General features: G+C 37.6%; 1 protein-coding gene across 1 annotated transcript in view; it reads left to right on the forward strand.

Annotated features, from left to right (window-relative positions):
- Rfx6 (regulatory factor X6) overlaps positions 1-25,291 on the forward strand; it is a 60,007-nt gene extending 34,716 nt beyond the window's left edge. The window contains exons 7-19 of the mRNA XM_063235028.1: positions 5,814-5,921; positions 9,264-9,341; positions 9,444-9,557; positions 11,468-11,517; positions 13,687-13,846; positions 14,813-14,954; positions 16,143-16,252; positions 17,174-17,291; positions 18,732-18,854; positions 19,459-19,665; positions 20,988-21,497; positions 22,303-22,491; positions 24,512-25,291. Of these exons, the coding sequence (XP_063091098.1) occupies positions 5,814-5,921; positions 9,264-9,341; positions 9,444-9,557; positions 11,468-11,517; positions 13,687-13,846; positions 14,813-14,954; positions 16,143-16,252; positions 17,174-17,291; positions 18,732-18,854; positions 19,459-19,665; positions 20,988-21,497; positions 22,303-22,491; positions 24,512-24,687 (2,085 nt within the window). The 3' untranslated portion in view covers positions 24,688-25,291. The remainder of the gene's footprint in view (positions 1-5,813; positions 5,922-9,263; positions 9,342-9,443; positions 9,558-11,467; positions 11,518-13,686; positions 13,847-14,812; positions 14,955-16,142; positions 16,253-17,173; positions 17,292-18,731; positions 18,855-19,458; positions 19,666-20,987; positions 21,498-22,302; positions 22,492-24,511) is intronic.
- The last annotated feature ends 786 nt before the right edge of the window (positions 25,292-26,077 follow it).

The following is a 26,077-nucleotide window of genomic DNA, read 5'->3' on the forward strand; positions in this document are numbered from 1 at the left end:
CTGCTGAGTTGGATATAAATAGCTTGAGTCTTTTGACCTTTTTCTTTTTCAAGATTGTTTGACTAGCTGCAGATTTAGCTCAGTGGCCTAGGCACCTGCCTGGCAAATAAGCACAAGGTCATGAGTTCAATCCCTGGTACAAAAAAATATTGTTTGGCTACTCAGGGTCCCTTGAAATTCTGTATTAATTTTAGAAGAATTTCTATATTTTGATTTTTTAAAAATTTAACTGTTTATTGGTATATTGTAGGTATACATAATGATCATATTTATTATAGGGAATTTGCTCCTATACATGATATAACTTAATTCTTTTTTCCCTTCCATTACTCTCCCTTTAACTCCCCTCTCTCCTTTACAAAATCTTTGTTTCCATTTTACCTTCTTTTCTCATTTTTTCTTTTCCCATTTCCACCTTCCTAGTTCCCCTTCCAAGCTGAATATTTTTTCTCTGTTTCACAATACCTAATATACATTTTGGTCCTTATTTACACTTTCTATTTCTCATACCAGAGAAACAACGCAGTACTTACACACATATGTCTTATTTGTCCAAATGGGAAGTGGGGCAAGGGAGGACAGAGGGGGAAGGAACAGAAGGGAAAGGGGATTTTAAAAAAGAGAAACAAAGGAAAAAGTGGAAACAGCTTTTGTAAATGGAGAGAAGAGCTGAAGGAAAGAGAGGAGACTGGGGAAAACAATTAAGATGTACCATGTACAAATACAAATTCCTCATGATTAATGTGGTCCTTATGCATGGCAAATACATGCTAATTTAAAAAAAAAAGAAAGAAACCAGCAACCCCAGGTCTTGCCACAGGGGAAATCAGGTAACTATTTTTTTGAATTACGTATTTTTAAATTTTTTGATTGAGAATTCTATATGTATATTCAGATTATCTATTTCACCAGTATGCAGTCTTGGCAGTTCTGTGTTTCTAGGAATTTGCCCATTTTAGAGAGATTGTACATTTTTTTGTCATGTAATTGTCCATACTATTTTCCTATAATCCTGTTTATTTCTATAGAATCAACACTAATGTCTTCATTTTGATTTCTGATTTTAGTAATTTGTAAATCAATCTTTGAAATGTTGTACTTTTATTTTCATTTTTCAAAGATTTTCTAACTTTTATTATTTCTTTCTTGATTTATTAATCATTAGAGATTGTGCTGTTATCTTCCACAAATTTGTGAATCATCAGTTTTCCCTTTGTTACTGATTTTTAACTTCAGCCTCTGATGGTCACAGAGGATACTTTGTGTGACATTTATCCTTTAAAAGCCAATGAAGTTCAATCTGTGAGCAGTGCATTATGTAACTTCGGGATGTCTGACATGCACTGAGAAGACTGTATTCCACTGCTGAGTGCTGTTTGGTTTATGTAACCATTATTAAGAACTTCTTTGATTCTGTCAATTTGTTTCATATACTTTAGAAAACTTTTATTAGGTATGTAAATGTTTATAAGTTTTTGCTATATTGAGCTCCCTTTACTTTTTCAACTTAAAATTTATTTTATCTGATATTAGTATAGTTACCCTCGTTTTCATTTGGTTACTTTTTGTATGGAATTCCTAAAATGAGTCTTTAATAGATAGTAAATAGTTTGATTATATTTTTAGGGCTATTCTGCCAATTTCTTATTTTTCTGAAAGTTTAGAACCCATTTACATTTAAGCTAATGAAGAGATTTAAAAAATCTCTGCAGAGACTTCTGATATTACTTTCCTATATGCTTTTAAAAGTTGTCTCTCATTTACTACCTTTTACTTACCTTCTCTTGCATTTATTTGATTTTTTGTAATAAAACATTTAAATTACTTTCTTCATTTCTTTTGTGCATACTCTATAATTAAATGCTTTTTGGTTGCCATGGGTATCACATTAATATTGTAAAGTTATAATACCTCGATTTGAATTCACACCTGTTTAACTTCAATAAGTATTCAAAACTGCTACTTTTCACCTTTGTCCTTACCCATCATTTTTGTCACATAATCATATGCTTATACATTTAATCATATGCTTAAACATACACTCACAGATTTTAAAAAATGAATTGATCTCCCAAATTATATAGAAAACAAAATGTGCAACTACAAACTCAAGTTAAAATATTACTAGCTCTACAGTAATCGTTTTTCGCTTATCATGCCAGTCTCCAACCCTGTAGAAGAGAGAAAGCAGTTTTACCTGCTGTTCCAGCACTCTAGCTTGTGGCTCTGCATCTGCCTCTTTTTCCCTCCACGTGACTCCGAGCACAGACGATTGCTCTTTCATCTTCTTGTTTATTTGTTTGTTTTGTTTTGTTTAAGACAGAGTCTTGTTATATAGTAAGTGCTATATAGTCTTGAATTTGATATGTATCTCAGGCTGGCCTTGAACTCATGGTGATCCTCTTGCCTCAACCTCTTGAGTGCTGGGGTTACAGACGTGCACCACCACGTCCAGCTGTCTTTCATTTCAACATGCAGGACTTGCTTTAATACTTCTTGCACTAATTTCAGTAGTGACTAAGCTTACTCCGCTTCTGTTATCTGACCATATCGTAATTGTTCTGTCACCTCTCAAAAATTCACTGGATTGTGTACATTTAAGGTATACAGCATGATGCTATAAGATGCACCAATTATAGTAAAACAGTTCTTACACTGGAATGAATGAATGTGCTTCTTGCTTCACATGGTCATCCAACTCCCCTGGTGGCAAGAGCAGCTGAAGTCTACTTATTTAGCAAAAAATCCAAATACATTATCTATTGTCTTTATGCTATGAGATCTTGCTTATCCTGCATTTCTCATTGTATAACCTTTGACTTACATGTTCTCATTTCCTCTATCCTAATTACTGGAATCCATTGTGCTTTTAACTCATGTAAAAAAAAGACTCTATATAAGTCAACTCATGTCATTTTATTTCTGTATATAGCTTATTTCATTTAGTATAATATCATCAAATTTCATCTGTGTGAAAATAGTAGAATTATTGCATAATAATATCTGTACTCTCGTATTCACTGAAGAACTACTAGAAATAATCAAGACAGCCCAAGTGCCCACTAATAAATGACTGGACAAAAAAACTCTGTGTGTGTGTGTGTGTGTGTGTGTGTGTGTGTGTGTGTGTGCGTGTGTGTGTGTGTGTGTGTGTGTGATGGAATACCATTCAGTCTTTAAGAAGGAGGGTGTTCTCCTTCAATATAAATTGACAATTTTGCTAGATCAAGAATTATTGCCTAACAGTTCAGTTCTTTTATCGGTATATAATCTCACTGTTATCTAATTCTCAGCAAATGCTTTGTCGGTATCACTTGAGATTGTTATTCTTTCCAAGTGAAATTATTAAAGTGTAATATAGCACCCATTATTTTTGTTAGTGTGATGAATGCAACCCTAATGTGTCTCATCCCCTGCGTGGTTTGGTTAGCTGATACTTTATTCTGTAACATTGCAAGCATAGTGGTAAATTATTAGTTTTTTTCCTTCATTTATAAAAGCCCTACTTAGTTTTAGTATACATATTATCAGATGAACTGGGACATGGTCTCTTTTTTCTGATTAACTGAAAATTTTCTTGTAGTTTGAAATTATCTGTTTCTTAAATGTTTGCTAAAGCCTGTTAAATATTTTAGGTCTCTTTTTTCTTTTTGGGAAGACTTTTGATTGCTAATTATTTCTTTTTGTTTGTTTTTGCTTTTTGCTTTGTGAGAAATGGTTTTGCTATATAACTTAGGCTGGCCTTGAACTCACTGTGTAGTCCAGGCTGACCTCAAATCCATTCCAATCATCCTGCCTCAGTTTCCTCAGTGCTAGGGTTACATCAAGTGTGCACCACAATGCCCAGCTTTGCTAATTATTTCTGCAATGGAAATTTGACTGTTTGCTTATTCCTAACTTAAATTTAATGTAATGCTACATATTGTTTTTTTCATTTGTTTAAATTTTTTTTTCTCTTTTGATCTCATCAAATACATTTTAGGATGAAAACAGACTTTTCATCCAAGAAAAATGTACAAGAAAAACTGTAAACTTTTATAAAATTATAATTTAGGTACATTTTCATTATGCTTGTTTGTCAAATGTTAGTTTTATATATTGCTATACCTTTTTCTTCCTTCAAAATTAAGTTATTTTCTTGACTTCTATGTTCTTCTTCCCTACTGACTGACAGCATCATTTTGTGACTATGCCATGTTTATCATGCTGATATATGATGAACTCAAAGCATCACAAGTTTTTGAACCATCTTTAATTATTAAGCTATATTAGAGTAGATTAGGACCCACTATGATGTCATGTCAGTTTATAACTATGTAATATGTCTTTACTAATTTAAAAATTATTAAATTAGTATAACTCTGTCCTACTTGAAAATAGAAGTTGAGTCTAAGAATTATAACTTAATTTAGAAAAAATTGATTTATACTTTTTAATTTAAAAAGTTTAAAGCTCATATGACATCAGTCAATAAGAAACCAAAATTTCTAAAGTACCAAGTGTCTAAGAATGCTGAAGCCTTCCTACTCCTTTTGCTCTCCCGTGAGAAGTCTGCGAAGTTCTACACAGGATGAGGATGATAAAACAGTGTGGAATGCAGACTATCTCAGTAGCAAATCTTGTGTCCAAAAACATACTCAATAGGACAGAGATAAGCAGCGAAACTCAAAAAGTTCAGAAATAAGTGTGAGGAAAGTGTGAAAAAGAACAAAATTTTATTTTGGTCAGTAACATTGTTCTTCCTTCACCACGGTCTCAGTTGTACCCTTTGTCCAAACTTTTGATGAAGTCCAGTTTGTTGGTTTTATTTGTGGAGCAAAAACAGTCGGTTGTGGCTCTTGATTGAGTCGTGGATTTGCTTTTATTCTTGTGGTGTCAGCCCTACAGCTTTAGAGAATATTTATTCGTAACATTCTAATATTCTGAAATCAGCTAGAGGTGAAATCAGCTAGAGGCTTTTTCTGAGAAATTTGAAAGAACTACAAATTTCCAAACCTAGAGTTGGGGAATATTGACATGTAAAAGTCTAGGTCTTTAGTTTAAAAATTAGAATATTTAGATACTAGTCACACTTTTATCAGTAATTACTTTATTCCTCTAAGACTGAATAATTTATTTCTCATCATCTCATTTACCTATCTGTAAATAAATTGGATCTGGCAATTCTTTTTGTTAGTTTTAAGAATTATTATGTTTATTAGTTCGTGTTTGCAGTATGTAATGTTCACATTCCTCTTGTGGAGCTGGTGCATGCGCATAACACATTTTAAATCTTTCTCATTTTCTTTCTTCTTTCTCTCCCTCTCTCCATTTCTTGGTTCCCTTCCCTTTTACAAAACATTTATCTGCTTTTTTTTTCTGTTATTTGCTTTTGTCAAATGGTTTCTCTTGCATGAAAACCCAAAATATAAATAAAGAGCAAAATAAAAGACAGATAATTGGATTTGACTATTCTTGATCCTCTTATACTACAATGTAAAAAATTTTAGTAATTTCAAAGGTAGATCTTCCAAAAATTCATGTTATTTAAAAATGTGAACTTAGATATCTAAAAGTTGTGAAACTGACAGATGTCCAAAATCAAAGTCCAAAGTGATAGGAAAAAGTGTTCAGAATATGAAACTACTTAAGTTTTAGAAATAATTTGCCAGAAATGTCTACCTTACTTACCAAGTTATCCAAAACTCATGATTTCTCGTGGTTCGCAAGGTGATGAAGAATGGAATCTTACGGGTTTCTATCTTACCACAGTTGTATTTTGAATACAAATGGCTGATAGTGACTTTGTTCTTTTTCTTTTTTCCGAATTATAGGGTGGTTTCACACGTAAATATTCTCTTAGTTCAAAAACGGGAACACTTCTTCCAGAATTCCCTAGCGCTCAGCACCTTGTATACCAGGGATGTGTTTCTAAGGACAAGGTACTATTTGAAGATACTTCTGCATTTTTTGATACGTCGGTTTTATATCTCAACTTCTTGGGAATCTCATGGTACTTACAGAAAGCATCAGAAATTTGCATAATGAAACAAAATTGTATGAGAGAAATAAATGTTTACTAACATTGACTTGCACTTTCCAATTAATTACCATCTTATGATAGTATGTAATCAGAAGATAGTAAAATAAACCATAACAAGCTAAAGATTTTTCAATTTAAAAACCCTGTATTGAGGAAGAAAGTATTATAGTGTATGTGTCACATACAGGTTTTCAACTGTAGGACTCCTGTTTTCTATTAGACCCATTTTTCTTTACTGAGCAGTCATCAAACATTTCCCTCGGGCAGAATTTGCCTCTAGCACTGAGTAGGAGATACTTAGAAAATGCAGGCTACACAGGTAGCAGACACTCCTGTAAATTTGAAAATTCTGTGCTCTCCTATGTTTGTAGTTCTTTTAAAACTGAGGGAAATAATCTTTTCATTGGATTCAGTTTGTAAATGATCTTCAATATGACTTTTCAGTGCTTAGTAATAAAGTCTGCAACTTAGCCCTGTTTTATTTCTGTGCTTCTAGAGTCATTTGTCGGGGGTCCTTCTGCTGTTTAATAACAGTTAATCAGAGCATAATGTTGTCCGTATATTTCTTTCAACCAAAAATCATTTTTATTTGTATTTGAGGCAAACACCTGAGTCATTTCATATTTTTCAGGTGTGAACATAGAGGAATATGATTAATGTCCAGTTGTATTATTTTAGCAATAGGCTTTTTATAGGAAATAAAAAAAGCATATTGATTTTTTCAAAGCTATTGATAAATAAGTAGAGACCCAGTGTAACATACAGGGTTCCTTCAGGGGCAGACACTGCCAACTGAGGGCGGCAAAGCCCTGGAGAAAGAACTCAGATGCTGAGTCTAAGGAGTCCCCAAAGGATGTCTGCTTTCTTCCATTCTCTTTCCTACCACATAAAGTCATCACATTGTTTTTCACTTTGTAGATGTAGCATCTGATAAGATGACTTTGTGACTAAAACCCATCAGTGAATAGCAATGGGGCAACTTTGTGGGACTCAGTTCTTTAAAGGAGAGTGTTGTGGGGCCATCTTTGTGGAAAGGATTGCTCATATGACACACATCAAAAAGATGTTTTACTGTAAGTAGACCTGGGATGGGGAGGACACACACACACACACACACACACACACACACACACACACACAGAAACAGAAAGACAGAAACAGAGGCAGTGATGAGGAACATGCTCTGATAGTTTAATTTTCTCTGCTCGTCTTCAAGGAATTCCCTAGGAATCAACTTGAAAGACTGGTAGATCCTTCCTTATTCAGGGACCAAGGTGCTTATGGAACTCTCTCTTAAGTTCATTCCTGGTGGAATTCGATGTGAACACCAGGTATGACACTGCTCTTGTCCTTTGAAGACCACTGAGCCTAGCATGGAGCCAGGTTCCCCTGGCAACTTGTCAATTCCTAGAAAGAGCACAGGGCTAAAGCCAAGGACCTAGAGCTCTTGTGTCCTTAGGGAAGGAAAGAATTGCTCACAGTGTTGGCCTCTATCAAGACGCTTAACACCATCATCAAGGCAGCTGCCACCCAGCTGTGCTAATGCCTCAGTGCAGCTGAGCTGACCTCTGCTTCTGCCTTCTGCAGTGAGCTCTGTTCTCATACAACTGGACAAATGACATTTATAAACAACACACGCACACTACAATTAACATTTGTTGTCCTAAGACTATGGAAATGTTAAACACAGGAAGTGATAATAAAGAGTGAACATTTTATGATTTGCATACAAAGCAGTACATTTTGACACTGATAATCTTGTGAAGATAAAAGCTTGCTTTCACTTTAGTAGATTTTAGGGCTTATTTTAAGGCTAATTTTGGATGATGCTGTGACTTCCCTTGCATCTTTCCTGTTGTCCTTAATCTTATTTTAAAAAGTGTGTCTTGGTGATCCATCTGACATATTGTAGTATTACCTAAAACAGAGCAAGCCTTGTTTGTATCAATTGGAGTATACCCTGCTAGAGTGGCTTGAGGGTTGCATGCCTCTGTGGAAATGTATTGTAATTTGTGTGTCATCATTATTTAACTGTGAGGAGACACAGAAGTATGTATTGTCTTGGGGATGCAGGAATAAGGGGCAGAGAACAGTGTTAGGATAGGACACCCCCCCCCCACTACCCTAGATGCTGTTGGGTCAAAACAGCTAACATCCATCAGGATCTTATAACACACTGTGGATTGTCCCCAACAACTTTATAGGTGTTCATTCATTTCAAATCAATGTATTTTACTGATACATGAACTTTACAGGTGAGAAAATTAAAGTACTTTATGAGTTAGGTAGTTTGCCCACTGCCATGTGGCCAGTAGACAGAACCTTAGCACTAGGGTTCAAATTCAGGAATCTGAAAGCAATTTCATGGATAAGATCTGAGCTGTGCTTCTTTCCATATATATCACACAGCCAGTAAGTCACTTCTAGCATATAAAATAAAGATTTTAGTTTGAATATTGTTAGATTGCTAGCATATATCTAATTCTAATTGTAAATTTTAGAATATATCCAAAAATTTTTTTAAAAACAATTATTATTTTTTTCTTTTTGGCAATACTGAGCATCAAACCCAGGACCTCAGTCATGCTAGGCAAGTGCTATACCATTGAGCTATACATCTAGCTGTTCAAAACTCTCTAAATTAAGCAATCAAAATGGATATGGTACCTGGAAATAGACACTATTGATAAGAAGCACTTAATGTTTGAAACTTCTTCTATAAATACATCATTTGGTATTATTGTTATTTTTAGATAACATGTAGTAAGCTCCTGTGGCATTCAGGTATGGTTATCCATTGATTTTCTTAAGTTCATGAGAGCAGTGTGCTTTTACCACTTAAAGGAAAATAGTCCCAGGGTCATCTGATCAGGGACAGAAAAGCTGGCACTTGCCGAGCTGACTCCTAACTCTGAGTCCATGGAGCACCACTACCGCAAACCCACTTGGAGCTGGATAGCTGGCGTTATCACCTCTAGGTTTCTTGTTAGGTAGCAAATCAGCCCATTGCTGTGACACTGCTCCTGCAATTGCCTTTCCTGTGGTTCCTATAGATCATGTTGTAACCCTCAGTTCACTCAGTTTTCTGCATTCACAAATCAGCTGCTTGAAATAGGGCCTTGCCCTTCTGATCCTCAACATTGAACATAGTGACTGGCACATAACAGGAGGTTATATGTTGTGCAGATAAGTGAACCAATGTAAAAGATCCTTTAGTTATGCCTTTTATTCCTTGAATTAGGTTGACACCCTCATAATGATGTACAAAACCCACTGCCAGTGTATCCTGGACAATGCAATCAACGGGAACTTTGAGGAGGTAAGGGTGACTGACAGAGGGCAGTTCCCCAACCTTGTAGCATACATGGTCCTGTCCAGGGCAAGTGCGAGTCTTACTGTTTGTACTCTGCCCTGCACCCAGATCCAGAATTTCTTACTACACTTTTGGCAAGGAATGCCTGACCATCTTCTCCCTCTGCTTGACAATCCTGTGATCATCGACATTTTCTGTGTCTGTGACTCCATCCTCTACAAGGTAAACTCTCCAGGGGTCTTCACAATGAGCCATGTTTCTCTAAATAGCATTCGACTTACATTCCTGAAACATATCTATATTAAGCCTGCTATTTTTGGTTGAAGAGTGCACTGTTTTTAGGATGACAAACAATTTAGTGCAAGTCAAGAAAACATATTTTAATACATTTTACTTGTCAAGTAAAACTGAACTTTCACTTACAGCTAAAAGTGATCCTAAAGGGACATGATTGCTAATGTAAAAAACTCAATAAATTTTATTGCCTCTAAGGTGTTTTCAGGTTAAAATGGCAGAAAGGCTGTTTCACAGTATTTGCATTTGAAGAAAAAACAAACATCTTCACAGGATTAATAGCTTCTGAATCCCTGGCTTCAATACACTGGTGTGCCCTTTAGTTCTTAAGCCAAATGAGAGTCCCCTCATGTGCTCATGCAGATCTTGAAGCCATCCTCAATATAGACAAGATGGTAGGCTTTCTATCAAACATTCACTGGCAAGGGACAGAGTCTAGGCCTTGTCTGAGCGGCAACAAGGTCCAAGAGGAAGAACAAAATGATATTTCAGTCTGGGCATTTTAAAGTTTATCCTGGAATCCAAGCTATTCAGGAGGCTGAGGCAGGAGGATTGCAAGTTTAAGGCCATCTGAGGTAAGTTAGTAAGAACTCAAAATAAAAAAATAATTTTTAAAGTGGCCTGAGATGCAGCTCTTGATAGAGGATCACTGAGTTCCATTCCTAGTAGCCCCTCACTAAAGTGAGTTTTCCTCCCTGCCATAAGTCAAAATAAAGCATTCCTTTCAAGGAATAATACAAGTTTTCAGGAAAAATGCAAGCCTGTGAAACAAGTTGTATCAGATCTTTGGCCTCGTGGAAGAGTAAAGCAGAGCCTTGGCTGGCTCCTCCAAGAGCGGCTGTGCAGACCGATGTGGGCACACGACCTGAGTCACAGGGAGGGTGCATGCTTCACGCCCTGTTTGGTTCTCCCTCACCACAAGCGACAGAATGAAGGGATAAGTGCGGGGCATTTGCTCTTTGTAGCTCAGGTTGGAAAAGGAAAAAAGAGAAAAGGGTAGTCTGTTTTTTCTGGAGTGAATATGAATGCCACTATTCAGAAAGGAAAGACTGAATTTTCCCTAACTGATTGCTTTATTCTGAGGAGGCAACTGTGAGTAGGGGCATAGAGCTTGCTCCTGAGACATCATAATACAGCAATGCATGCCTGCCCGTGTTTGTAGCAACACAACTCATAATAGTTAAACCTTGGAAGCAGTCTACATATCCATCAGCAGGTGAGTAGATGAAGAAAACGTGGTATTTATACACAGTGACGTACTACTGACCCTAAAAAAGAATACACTTCAATCATTTGTTGGAAAATGGATGCACCTTAAGACCATCATGTTAAGTGAAATGAATCAGACACACAAACTCAAATATCACACTGTTTCTCTTACGTGAGAATTCCAAGTATAAGTAAATTAAAGAGCAAAATATAGATAATAAAGAACAGGAAGACAGATCTTTTTCAAAAGGGAAGACGACTAAGAGTTTAAGTGTCTTTAAGTGGACATAATTTTTCTTCCTAACAGTTCGGAGAGCACAGAGAACCAGGTACACATAGTGCAAGACCTTCACTCCATTTGTGGAGTGCCCACCAGTGGGTCTGTGAAAGTACTGGTGGTCACCACACTGACACAGTGGAAACTAACAGTTAGCACATGGAGTGCTGTCCGAAGTTTCAGTCATACACTGCTCATACAGGCATACATTTAGAAATAAAACTATAATTCTCAGAAAGTAGATAACATATTGTTCTCCAGGAAACCAAGAAGAAAAAGTAATGAGCAAATAATGTATCATTCTTTGAAATGCTTGGCAAAGATTTATGCTAACTTTTTTGCTGTTATTAAGGTTCTCACAGATGTACTCATCCCTGCAACAATGCAAGAAATGCCTGAAAGGTATGTCCTGAAAATGAGATGATAGTTACATCGTGGAGGGTTTCACTTTGTGCTTTATATTCACTGTTCATTTATCAAGAAGAACATTCCTGCATTTCTCAAGAGCTGGAGATGTGCCCCATTCTTGCACTAAACCTTGCATTGAACCTATTTTGTTAAACGGAAAGGTTAAAAACTTGAAAATTCTTTTAAATTTAACAGCTAATGAAGTTAAAAATCAATATTTATTGAGCTTCAAGGTACTGAAAATGTTTTTCAAGGAAAACTAGCTGGAGGAGGACAAAGATAATTCATAGAAAATGCCACAATAATTAATTAAAGCTATAAGAAAATTTATATTTTTGCTATTAAATTTAATCCTAATTGCAAAATCAGGAAGTTAAGTAATGAAATTACTCTCTTCTTTTAACAAATAACTCAATTTCAAAGAGTTGATTAAAATGATATCTGAGATTTTTCATAAAGCCACTTCCCATATAAGAACAGCGGAAACTTGAAAAAGTCAGTTTCCCTTGAAAGCAAAGTCTAATATAATTAAAAATTTTTTTTAGTATAGGAGGAACATAAATCCATTTAGGATGTGGTTGGTGCTCAATAAATAATGTTGACTGATACACAAATTTTGTTTTGTATTTATCTTTTCTTCCAGATTTTTAATTTTGTGTCTGTATCCTTGCTGTTAATCTGGTCAATAGCATCTTTTGTGTTACACAAGGGATTGAACTCAGGGCCATGGCACTAGACTGTATCACCCATGCCTCCCACTTTTGAGACAGGGTCATGCTGAGTCACTAAATTGCACAGGCTGGACTTGGGCTTATAATCCTCTTGTCTCAGCCTCCCAGATTTCTGGCATTGTAGGCACATGCACTTAGCTTTGCAATATTTCTTTTAATTATTAACATTTAATCTTTACTCTTAGACAAGTACATCTGTCTCATAGGAAAATGTACTGACTTAGTAACGGCACATGACTGTTTAAAATAGTTTGAGTAGCTGATGTGCATTGAACACAACATAGGCTTATAGTCTTAAATTGATTCCCACAAAAAACCCAATATATTCTTTCTAGAGAATAAAAGTCATACATAAGTGCATTTAAAAATGCCTTTCAATCTCCGCACATTCTTAGCATCTTGGATTATAGCATCACAGTTTTTCCTAGGAACATTTGCAAATATACGTGTTTTTAAATGGAGCTGTAGTACAGAAGCTATGAAACTATATTGTAAGAGCATTTCCATGTCAATAAATATAGATCAATAAATATAGATCAATGTTATTTTTTTAAGTGCTGGCATAAATTTGCAACATCCAGAAAACAGTGCCCTTTAATCAATTAGTTTGCATTGAGTAATTGGATTTTAAAAGAGCACAATCTGTCATCTTACCCTAAAGTAGCTATTATGAGCCCAAATCCTCAAATGAGAAAGCCACCTCACCTCCCTGCCACCTCCCCAGACGTGGTGCTTCACAGGAAGCAGAGCTGGAACTGCTCACAGTTCTGTCGCTCTTTTCTTCCTATGCGTGGCTGCTCTGCAGCATGGGTGCCTCCCAGATAGGGTTAGGTTTGCCCTGTGGGGATAAGACATGAAGATTTTAGGCTGCTAAATTGTATAAGTTTTTGTAATACACTCCGAGCCAATATGTGCAACTTTCTAAGTTGAGTCTTAGTGTGCTTTTCATAATATTATATTTGGATTGTGAGAACGTGTTACTAAAACTAATATTAAGTACATGAAATGTTATTACCCTGATGTGATGACTCCCATTGATGTACCATGATGTATCCATTTACATCTTCCTACAAACATATTTTATAGCAAATGATTGCATCATGAGTTAATTTTAATAGTGAAGTATCATTTACCAAGTCCTCTCTGCATGTTTAGACTTTTATCTGGGCATTTTTCAGGAATTATTTCCTAAGCTCCTCATAATAATCCTGTATCCAGATCCTATTCTTATTCTTACTTAAAGGATGAGGAAACAAGAACTTGACGAAATTGAATATTTTGACAAACAGGCTAAGTGTGGGGGCCTGGGCTGAGCTGTCTCACCTCAAATCTGTGCGTTCAGAAGCACAGAGCTGTAGCGTACCTGCATAAGCTGCACTTCTTCAGTGATCTTTTGAACAGCATAACAATTAATATGTAGTTTTATTTGCAGCCTATTAGCAGACATAAGAAATTTTGCTAAAAATTGGGAACAGTGGGTTGTTTCATCCTTGGAAAACTTGCCAGAAGCTCTCACTGACAAGAAAATACCCATTGTGCGGAGATTTGTGTCTTCCCTGAAGCGACAGACATCTTTCTTACACCTTGCTCAGGTATTTGGGCAACTGAGAGCATTTATTACCAAATCAAAACTAAATCTTCTGAGAAGGACCAGACTGGGTCGCTCTCTCAGATGGAAGGAAATCAGCTAGGAAACAGCACAGTGCATGCGTGATCTAGAGTGTGTAGCAGAACTGAGGAAGTATGTTCCTAGGAAAGCTGGTGAAAGTGAATCGCATCTCTGGGTAAGACTGTTGTACAGAGATTAATTTCCTAATTTTACTAATGTACAGTGCTATGTAAAGCAGTAAGAAGCCAGGTGGTGGGTACATGGCAATGTTCTGCACTGTTTTTTTCAACATTTCTCTTATTGAAAATTATCTCAACAAAACCTAAAAAATGATCTTAGTTTTATAAAAATGTAAAATACTTATTTGCTTCATGAATTAATACTGTGAGGGAGGGGCACATGTGGTGTGTCAGCCCACAAGGCTGACACACTTTAAACAGTTGTTAATTGTGCTCTCGTATGGGGGAGAGACAAATACAATCCTTTTTTGTTTTTATCGGTACCAGGGATCGAACTCACGACTGCCTGCTTGCAAGGCAGGCGCTTATGCTGCTGAGCTAAATCCCCAGCCCCCTGACAAATACAATTCTTAAATGAGAAACACCATGGATTGTTAAATGCATTTTCATTGCTCCACATGTTTGCTTGCTTTATAAACATGTTTGGTTCCTAAATTCTAAAAAGACTGCCTATGAATAATTCTAGACAGGAACTATAACATTTTAATCTTTATTTTGTGGCACTAGCCAAAATGGATTAATTTTCATTTTCTAAACCCCTAAATGAATTTCAAACTGTTAACAGAGATTATCATGAATCTTAGTTATCATCTTTTAATTTTAAAATTAGAAAAAAAGTCATTTATGATGCTTTTTCCTAGTGGAAAACTTTCCTCTAGATATGTACACTATAAATGATATAGGATAGCGTGTTTTTTTACTTTGTGCAGATTGCTAGACCAGCTCTCTTTGACCAACATGTTGTGAATTCTATGGTTTCTGATATTGAAAAAGTTGACTTGAATAGTATTGGATCCCAAGCTCTTACCATTTCGGGCAGTGCAGACACTGAATCTGATATCTACAGTGAACGTAAGTCCCTTTCCTTTATTGAGAATAAATGGGTAGCTCTACAGGTGGGGCCTTTGCTAGGGACAGTAGGAGGTCTCATAACTTCCCCTGCCTTCTGCCCACTGTGGCCCAGAGTTGTCACACCAGCGACTAACAGAAAAGTCTCGACATTGTAAAATATCCTTTGGCTGGAAAAACATATCTGTTTGAGCAAGTGTTTGTAGAAACATTTTTAATTTTTTAAAAAAATTGTTCACTATTTAAAAACATATACTTATTGTAGAATCTTTGGAAAAGACAGATAACACTGAAAAAAAATAAATCTATAATCTCATTTTCTGAAAATAACAAAAATATAAGTAACCTACAAACTACTGAAATCGTTCTGAGTTTTATAAGTTTCTTCTTGTTTTGTATCATGCATACACACATTTACATGTGTGTCACACTGGTCATCACGCAGTGTGTGTGTGTGATGCATATCCACATGATGTCTCCACACAGTGCTGTTGACAGCTGAGGCCCTCCTCAGGTTGGGCTGTTGACCAGCTGCCAAGTCATGCCATGATAGCTAGGCTTGGTTTCCAAGGATGACAGTTCACAAATTTCCTCCCTTTCTCTCTGAATACCCCAAAATGTCAGCCTCCCTGTAGGATGTAGTGCACAATGCAATGCTTGTGCTCTGTGGACCACCTGCAACTTCTCTTTTTGTTTCTTAACATAAAATGCTATTACCTTTCAAGATTCAGTAAACTTCAAGCTCTTCAAAAACATTATAATCCCAAACTGGCCTTTTAAATTTTATGGTAGAAGATTATTTAGGTAATGGCCCAAACCAAATGCAGAATTTAATTTGCTAAAGAATCTTTCAGAAAGCAGGAAATGAACATGCCTAGTCTGCTTCATTTATTAGTTTTTGACTGATTAGAATGAATACTAACCTGTATTAATTTACTGTAGTTTATGTAAAATGTATCTATGGCCGATCTTTCAATATATAGTAAAGGTAGATGCACTTATGAGTACAATTTTGAAGAGTAGAATATTAAGCATTTTTGTTACTGTTTTCCTAATGAGAAATTAATTCCTCTCACACTTGAAACTTTACCTATCGCTTCAGTGTATGGTATAATAATTTGTAACTACATTTTTGCTTCGGTTCAAAGTGAATGCAATATTCTGCTTTCTTCCCTCCCCTTTTGGCCATAGAGGATTCCATCACAGTGTTCCAAGAACTGAAGGACCTCCTGAAGAAGAATGCCACAGTAGAGGCTTTCATTGAATGGCTGGATTCCGTGGTGGAACAGAGAGTTATCAAGGTGCTTTTCCATTATAGCTCGAAAGTAAATTTTTGGTTAAGAGTAAATGCAAAGCTGAGTATGATTTCTTGCCTGTTGAAAGGCGCAAGGCCATGTTTAGAAATTCTTTGGAAAGACTTTGTAACCCTGCAAATACGACAGCCCAAATATCAAAACTAAGAATGTGAAGTTGGCAAGCACTAGGCATGGGTTCTATCTTTTCCTCATTTCTTAGCTGCGAGCCACACGGTCCCGTTTCTTTCCATGAAGTTCCTTTCAGTAAAGTGGCATCTGAGTAACATCATTAGGAAAAGATGAACTTAGAAGCCGGAAAGATCTGGCTCTTTCCTGAAAAGCAAGATTTTATAAATGCTCATGGAAAATATAATTTTACTCATTTACAGTTCTGAATTCTGAAAGCTCAGTATTTTATGCTTTTTATGTTTGATTTCTTCAACTCCTTCAGTCATCATCATGAGACAAGGGAGTAAGAACAAACATATCCCTTGCAAGCTGGTGCAAACCATCCCATGTCAGGGAAATTAGTTATATCTGGGAATGGTTTTTGTCTAGAAGGAAAATAGATTATGATTCAGGACCTAGGAAGTCTCTTAATTATTCACAGAAATATGTAACCCTTCCTTTACACTTGACTTTCTATTCTAAGCTCTATCCAAAAAAATTAAAAGATACAAATACTTTGTAAATTATTTCATTTTATTGTTTAATTCTATTAGAAAAAAACTATGTGGAATAAAGACTTATTACCTTTAAAGTGACAATAAAGAGAAACCAAAATTCACATCCTTTGATAGATCATTTTATTTGATCAAATAAATGGTATGTGATCTGTTGTCAGTTCATCCGCCTGTGGTTTAGTATAGGATGCGTGTAGTAATGAAGCAACAGATTTTATAGTTCATTCTGTTCCTTTACTTTTAGACCAGCAAACAAAATGGAAGATCATTAAAAAAGAGAGCTCAAGACTTTCTGCTGAAGTGGAGCTTTTTTGGGGCTCGAGTAATGCATAATCTCACCCTGAACAACGCATCAAGTTTTGGTATCTTATGTATTTTATAAAAGTCTTGTTATGTGAATTTTATCATTCTTCTCCAGTCAATTTTCTATTCATTTTAAAACATAGTACATTTTCAATTTTCCAACTATATCTGAATATTCAGCCAACGGGTAATAGTAGTCATGAGCCTGGAGTTTAGAATCAGACCACATGTAGGGATAAGTCCTAACACTGCTTCTTTCTACCTGTGCTTCTAGCCAAGCCAGTTTGGTGGGAAGAGTATTCTTCTCATAAGGTTGATCAGTCCTTTAATGTGAAGGCTATAAAAACATATTGCCTACCAATCAGTAAGTATTTAATGAATAGCACCCATTGTTCCATTCCATTAGTACTTGAATAAATTTTGTTTGTCAAATAAACAAACAAAATTAAGACAATATTTTCCAAAATTTTTCACCTTTCCCTGGCACCCATATAGCTTCACTCCAGGAACCAATAATCAGCTTTGGAGACTTATTCTGATGTTTCTGAACCCATCTTTCCTGATATGTGTGACTTGTAAAGTAGATTGGCCAAATTAACTTTTTCAAAAATTGAATTTTTATTTTCTTTCTTTCTTCTTTACTACCAGGGATCAAACTCAACCTTGTGCTTGCCAGGCAGGCACTTACAAAACTGAGCTAAATCCCCAGCCCTGTAAATACTCCTTTCTCTAAAATTTCTGTAGTTTGTAGTTACAATTCTAAATTTCTAGGCAGTAACTCTGCACTTAATAGTTACATTTCAAGAAACCTTAATGTTGTAAAATAGACTGCAGTTAACTAAATTGTCTCTAACGGTCAGTGGAATTGAATAAAATCAATAGACTTGCAAACAAAATACAGTGAGCTTATTATTTGAAATAGACTTGCCCATATTTTAAATTTCTCAAAGAAGAATTTTGGTGGGAAATTTGTGGAGTAGTTAAAAGAAGTTTTGGGGTATTTTTAGCACATCATTCATATGAAAATTAGTTTTGTGCTTTTTTATTTTCAACTCAAGGATTATTTGCTTCAACCTAGAAAGACATCTGACAGTACCTTTCATTTGCCCGCTGACTATGTAGTACAAAGCAAACAGAAGTAGAGCAGAGCAGAGCTCCTTCTCTCCTGGCTGGAGCTTATCGTGCTCCGGTGTTCACCCTCTTAAGCATGAAGCATGCCTCACTTTCATCCGTGGTTTCCTTTGATGTAATTAGTGGCCAGAGAGCTGGCAGGACAGTACACAGAGGAGTGGGGCAGGCGGCACACAGAGATTAGAGATCCACGTTAAGCATGTTGGTCTTAGCAGGTCATTTAAAGTCCAGCAAGTATTTGTTTATTTCAGTTGCTCCTTGTAAAGTGTGGCGAGATGGTCACAAAGATAATCTGAATTCTCCCCTTTTGGTCCCCACAATGTTACTCCATTTCAATGTCCTTTCTCCTCTCTCCGTCCATGGACAAGGCTCTTTTCACCTGATCCGAATGCTTCTGGATGAATACATTCTCCTGGCCATGGAGACTCAGTTTAACAATGACAAAGAGCAAGAATTACAGAATTTATTGGACAAGTATATGAAGAATACAGGTATCATAAAATAAGCATTGTGTACTTTATATTTTTGTTGATACTTAAGCTTAAGGATTTGCTAATGCATAGTGTGTTTATAATAATTTCAGATTTTTCCTCCAAATATGAGGCCACTAACACCATACAGTAACACTAACTGAATACTTTTTGCCCGTTGTTTATACATAGAGTAGCTAGAATTTTTTACTGGAAAATCAGAAGTTTAAAAACTGATTTTCTTAGCTTCTGAGAATTTAGATGTAGATAGGTGAGTAAAATGACTGTAAAGAACAAAATATAGTTCAAGATAATACATGCAATATAATGTGTGTGTGGTTGTGTGTGTGTGTGTGTTAGAAATAAGCTGTATAGTCACTTAGAGAAGGAGACCCTTCTATTTGGAATGGGAAAACTTGTACTGTGAAGATTGTTCCAGAGAGGAGTATGCAGTGCCCTTGAGTCATGCACTGATATGTAAACCCAGCACCGTGGTCAGGTCATGGTTCTGCCATCTCCTCTACCACAGGAAGCATTGCTTAGGAGTTTCCAGATTAATTACTCATCCAGTCAACTAGGAATACAAGAATAATCTCTGCTTTATTGCTTCAAAAAATCCTCCCAGATGCCAGTAAAGCCACCTTCACTGCCTCTCCAAGTTCCTGTTTCCTGGCCAACCGTAATAAAGGGAGCTCAATTTCCAGTGAGGTGGTGAAGAATGAAAGCCACGTGGAGACAGCCTATCTTCCTCTACCCTCCAGCCAGGCTGGAGGCCTGGGCCCTGCTCTGCACCCCTTCCCTGTTGGGGGCACGGACAGCATGCATCTTGCAGGTACCTGCTGGATGGAGAGAGTTGCCAGTAGAGTTCAGCACATCCTAAATCTGTTCCTTTGTTTTTCTTAAAATGCCTAGCCACAGGGAAGAATAATGAAGAGTTACATTAACAAATTTATGATATTTTATATGATTTGTAATGTTTCAGTTAAAATTGTATAAGATTTAAATATAACTGAGAATACTTTTGTGATTTTTCAGCAATTACCATTCATTTTTATTGATATCATTATTCATATAAGACTCACACTTTCATGCTTGATAATTTATAATTCTGTTGTTCATTTAGTGGAAGAAAAAAAACTATCTTGGTGTGTGTAGGATCTTTTTAGTTATTGTTATTGCTTGTTTTTCTGAAGCGAGGTTTCACTGTGCTGCTCAAGCTGGCCTCTACCACATGGTCCTCCTGCCATGGGATCCTGAGAGCTGGGATCACAGGTGTACAGCACCACACCTAGCTTTTTGGTGCATATAAAATCTTTAATATGTTTTGAAGGTAAAAAAGGGCTGCTTATTGATTTTGATGAGATTTCTCCTCCTACAAAGTAGATTCAGCCATTCTAGGATTAACTCTTACAATAATTTTACTCTGTGGTCTAGTGCCCTTTTTGTGTCTAAATGAAGTTTAGTGGCATAGATGAGCTGCTATGGAATATTTCAAATCTGTTCATCACCTTGTATCTTTTTTTTGTTTGTTTTTGGTACCAGGAATCAAACTCACTCTTGCCAGGTAGGAGCTGTGCCACTGAGCTATATCCCCAGCCCCAACTTATGTCTTTTGAAGTCCTCCTATGCACGTTAACTCACTGGACACACAGAATTTTAAGCTTGGAAGGGCCTTGTACTTCAGTGGTCCAACTGCACCGATGGAAGACTGACATTCAGGGAGGGGTGCCATTCACAAGTCCCAGCTCATTAGTGCAGTTTGCAGGTTTGAGTTGACTCGTTTGGGCCATGATCATTTTGACATCTTTTATCCTAAAGACCCAGCCATCTCACACTCAGCTTGTTTCTTGGCTGAGGAGGAGGTTGGCACCAGACCCAGGGGTTCCCAGGTGCAATTCTGATCATCTTCCTTCTGGGAACCTGGAGCCTTCTCAGTCTCCTCAGTCACTAATCCACAATACCAATGCTGAGATCTAAACCTGTTGTAGAGGTTTTAAAATCTGGATTTTCAGTGCTCTCCAATTATTTTTGGAGGTTATAAATGAACCAATTATTTTTTAAAAGGTGTGTTAGTAAAGTTTTAAAGACTTTTAAAGGATCTGAGTCCATTCACTTTAATGTGCCAATAAGTAATGCGCTAGGCATTTTTTTCAGGTCAAATGGAGCTTTCACAGAGCAGTGGTCCTTTGATGACTCCACCCATTTCCCCAGCCTTGGCCAGCAGAGGAAGCGTCATCAACCAAGGGCCGATGGTAGAGAGGCCTCCAAGTGTGGATGCTGCGCTCCCAGTCACCTCTCACTGCTCCGTGTGCCCTGAGGCCATTTACCCTGCTCTGCCCCAGGCCACCCATGACTTCTATGGGGCCAGCTCGAGCTATCAGACTGTGTTCAGGGCACAGCCTAATGCCTCCTCAGGACTCTATCCTCGTTCAGAGCACGGCCGGTACATGGTATGGACGGAACAGCAGCTTTCCCGAGACTACTTCAGTGGCAGCTGTTCTGGGTCTCCATACAATCCCCGGCCATCCTCTAGTTACGGGCCACCCCCACATGCTCAGGAGTCGCACAGCATGCAGTTTGTCAACACAGGGAGTTTCAACCTCCTGAGCAGTCCTGGGACTGTCAGCTGCCAAGGAGCAACACTGCCTTCTAATTCTCCCAATGGTATGAAAGTTTAAAGAGTTCTCTTGGCTTTTGCAAAAGCAAAAAGGCAAACTCAGACCCTGAGCTGCACCTCTGCCCAGTAGAGTGTCATCTACACAAGACTTCCAAAGATCACAAGATCTTAGATATTTGGGACTGATTTCTCCAAAATACAAACAGATTTCCTATTCTTATGGCAGAGTTTCACTAAAAAGTGCCACACATGATAAAATCAAACCAAAGACCCATGTCAAGTCACACACTTGAGACCAACCTTAGCAGGTCCAGTAGTGTTCTTTCCTTTAAAAGTATTTTTAGTGGAGTCTGTCCCTGTTCAGAGATCAGCAGATTTTAAAGAGTGGCACGAAAGCAGTGCCAGTAGAAGCTGGGTGTTATGGGAGCCCGAGGGTCTGTGGACTCTGAGAACCACCAGTGCAGGCTCAAGGCTACTGCTCTGAGGCCTTGCCCTGCTATGTTCTGTGGGCTCATCATTCTCCCACAAACAGGACTTGAAAGGTAGCATAACTGATAGGTTAGTGGCCTTTTTTCCTTTTGCCCTGGCAGACTTTATTAACTCAGATAAGGAAAATATGACAGCTGTGTAGTCTGTCAAAATTAATATGACAACTCCTTTTGAAAAAGTATACAAGTCATAGTAACCTACAACCATATATAAGCACAATTCAACTCTATTAATCATAGATATAGATGTAATATTTATGGTTTGATATCTGTAGGCTGTTTGCAATCACCATATAGCTTTCTCCTCCCTGGAATGCTCTTTCTTTTAACTCTCACAGCGTATTCTCCACCCATGCTGTCCTAGGGTACTATGGAAACAACATTAGCTACCCCGAGCCTCACAGGCTGGGACCTTTCGTGAACCAGCACGTCTCTGTCATCAGCAGTGTACGCTCTTTGCCTGCCTACAGTGACATCCATGACCCACTTAACATCTTGGATGATGGCAGCAGGAAACAGGCTGGCTCCTTCTACTCAGATGCATCAACGTCAGGTACATGTCGGACCCCACTACTAGGTTAATTGCTTTAGAGGCTCTGGAAACCATTTGAAAAAGTAGTTGACCTTAAATATGCACCCCTTAAAGAAACCCTGCAGCTTGCAAGAGATGTGCTGCTAGAACCAAGCAAAGTGTCTGCAACACAGTAGGGATTCAATAAATCAGCGAGTGCAAGAAAGAGTAGAAACTAAATCTAAAGCCAGGTACAGAAGTGCATGCCTGTAAATCTGAGCTGAAGCAGAAGGACTGAAAGTTCACAGCCAACCTGGGCTACATAGAGAAACTCTGTCTCAAAAATAAATTATAGATACATGTATCTCAATTGCTTGCCAGACATATGAGAAGCCATGGTTCAATCCCTAACACATATATGTGCACATACACACGCAAACATCTACACTTAGTCTACAAGAATTAGTGTGTTACTAACAACATAGATCTTTAGGCTGAGTCTATGTATAAATTTAGTTTCTAAAATTTTTAATAAGCTATATGTACTTTAAGAATCAAAGCTGAGAATTAATGTTTCTATTAGATGTTTAGAGTCCTACACTGGAACTGATTTAGACCAGTGTAAGTACAGGCATTGACGGTCAGGCCGGAAGAGAGTGAGATAAGTTCCTCCCTGCTCACTCAGTGTACCTTTCCAATAAGCACTCGGAAGTGCTTCTTCCTTTCCTGAGATCGCAGAAGCTCCCTGCACAGCTCCATAGCTCATCTCTCACCATTTGCAGTTATTGCTTCTAGGTTACTCTAATGAAGTGGAAAATTCCACTTCAGGAGGTTTTTCAGCCTGACTATAATGTGCTTCGTTGCTATTGTTACTATTAGTTCTGTTTACTTGACAGATAATGGAAGCTCTGAATCACACGGCTAACAGTGTTGGGGATTCTGAACTTTGTCAAAGCTGGCTTGAGGATGGAAAAGGGATAGATATAGCAGGACCAAGAGAATCAGGGGCCTCCTTCAGAGGCTCTTGCAGAGCCCAGTTTCTAGTAACAGACAGCAAGCAGGCAGCCACCAATCCCATCCCATGGCCAGGGAGTGGCATACCTGTGCCAGACCCCAGTCCAGACAGAGAGGGTGAGGGGCTGATTAGGCCACCATCCTTGCCTGAGGAAGTTTCCCTTGTATAAGGAAGAAGAAAGCAAGGATGCATCACCAAAATGATTTCAGATTTTCTGAGTTGGTTGGTTAGCTTGAACTGGTGGCCAGGGATGGAGATGCTGCTCTGTGCGGGTGGCTGTAGCGGAACCCTGAGTAGATGCAACTGAGTGCAGTAAGTGGGAAGGGGGCACTGCGGTGAGCATCTGCAGTGGGGTTCTGGGCAAAACAGATGCAGTGCGGAGCTTCTGAATGGGAACAAGTCTGGATATTCACTGGGCAGAAAGAAAGCCAGTGTGGCTTGGGCATGGTGAGCAAAGGAGACAATGGAACAAATTGAATCATGGAGCAGAGCTCATTCGTGCAGGACGGTGATGGCAAAACTTTTAGAGCTTTCAATGATAAACAGCTGCTACAGCACACCTGTCCTAGGTTTGGCACCACTGGTGTAGGTTCATAACCAAGGGAAAGAAGCTAGTTTTGTTCCAAGTGTGGGAAGTAATTGCTGCATTTGAGGAGTGTGAAGGTTAGTTCTGCATTTCTACAAGGTCATTCTAGCTGCTTGCTGGAAGGTGAAGAATGAGGCAGTGGTGAGAGTCACCAGGCCAGTTAGGAAGGCGCTGTGTTAGGTGAGAGATGATGGTACAGATGAAAGAAGAGTCAGGTGATGGAATAGAGTTCTAATGGTAGAACTTAAGATGACATTCAGTTATGAAGTATATAAGAAATAACAATTTCTAGCAAGATACCAAATGGGAAAAAAGTGATTGCTCCGATTACATGCATTCAAATTTCAAACAGTGTGTGTACTAAATGCAAGACTAAATACTATAGAAGCTTAAAGTGAGTAGCAGTTACAAAGAAAAGAAAATGTCAGTTGTCAATTGCCAATTCTGGTTTTTCCTTCCAGCTTCCAACTTGCAAACCCCAATTCCTTCCTCTTCATCCCAGTGTATGTATGGAACTTCCAGCCAGTATCCAGTGCAAGAAGCCCTGGACTCCCATGGAGCAAGCAGTTCAGAGATTGTGTCCTCTTTGCCACCCATCAACACTGTGTTTATGGGAACAACAGGCGGAGGTACCTAAACCAATCGCACTGGATGAAGTAGAAATTTCAAACACTCCTGTGAAGGCTGTGATGGAAAAGAAGGAAATACCAGAGGTGGCAGCTGGAAATGGTGGCACCCGTGCTACGGGGAAACTCCATAGTAGATGGCCCTGCTTGTGGTTTGCCTTGTGCACACATAGCTTACAGTGTGATCTCCTTGTTAATCATAGTTTGAAACACTATCAAATGAAAGCAGTGGAGATTTGAAGATATGAACATTTTAACTACCAGGATTTACTATTTTACTCTTTAATTTATTGAAAATGTGTATACTCCTTCTTCTTTGGTTTCTTAAAAAAAGTATATTTAATGCCTTTATAATGCCTTTAATTTATTAGGCTCTGAGAATCATTGTTTACTATCGCTTGTTTGACCAAAAGTCAAAAGTGTATGTTCTACCTCCTATGGAAATGTTTACAATGTCCACTTAATTAAATTCAGCCCAGACCAAAGGGGCTTGCCTCTCAATTCCTGGATACTAGCAGGATGATTCCTGTTACATAGCAGTAGCCTAATTCTGTGTAACTAAACAGAGATGATAGATATTTTCCCTCTATCTAAAAAGATAAGAAATAAATAATGTATGGAAATATTTTTAAAGTCTTGGGCTGGTATTTCTGAAGGAAGCTGAATATTTCCAGGAGCAACACCTTTGGATATTAGTTGAAAAAAACAAGGCTGGTGGATGCGATAATTCAAGAACTCTACGTATAAATCTATATAAACACCCAAGACATGTGAGTTGTAGACTATTTGAATATGCTTGAATTTGCAAAGTGTTTTATTGAGTACTTTGCTTATAAATTGAGAGTAAATGAGAATTCTGCTATCATTTAGAGACCAATGTTAATTCAGAAGTGAAGAATTCATCACAGACAAGTTAATGCAATTTGATAACACTATCTATCTTGTTTTATTTTTCTTTTACATGTCTGGCTTAAAAATCTTTTATCAGATTTGTGGCTTATATAGGAGATTTCTCCTATGATATTGTGACAGACCTCATGTTATTCAGATTAAGAATTAGGTTATCCTATAAATTTCAAGAACATAGTGAAAATATTTCTATGCCCCAGACATAACATACATTACCTTTCTTTCTTTCTTTCTTTCTTTCTTTCTTTCTTTCTTTCTTTCTTTCTTTCTTTCTTCTCTCTCTCTCTCTCTCTCTCTCTCTCTCTCTCTCTCTCTCTCTCTCTCTTTCTTTCTTTCTTTCTTTCTTTCTCTTGTACTGAGGATTGAACTCATGGCCTTGTGCTTGCCAGACAAGTGCTTATGCCACTGAGCTAAATCCCTGGTCCTGTACTACACATCATTATGCATTTTGGTAAAAAACAAGCTGGAATTGTATCCTGTAATAATGCATAG

This window comes from Cavia porcellus, unplaced genomic scaffold (assembly GCF_034190915.1).
Source record: "Cavia porcellus strain 051 isolate PalLab524CR breed Dunkin Hartley unplaced genomic scaffold, mCavPor4.1 scaffold_24, whole genome shotgun sequence".
In the NCBI taxonomy this organism is placed as follows: Eukaryota; Metazoa; Chordata; class Mammalia; order Rodentia; family Caviidae; genus Cavia; species Cavia porcellus.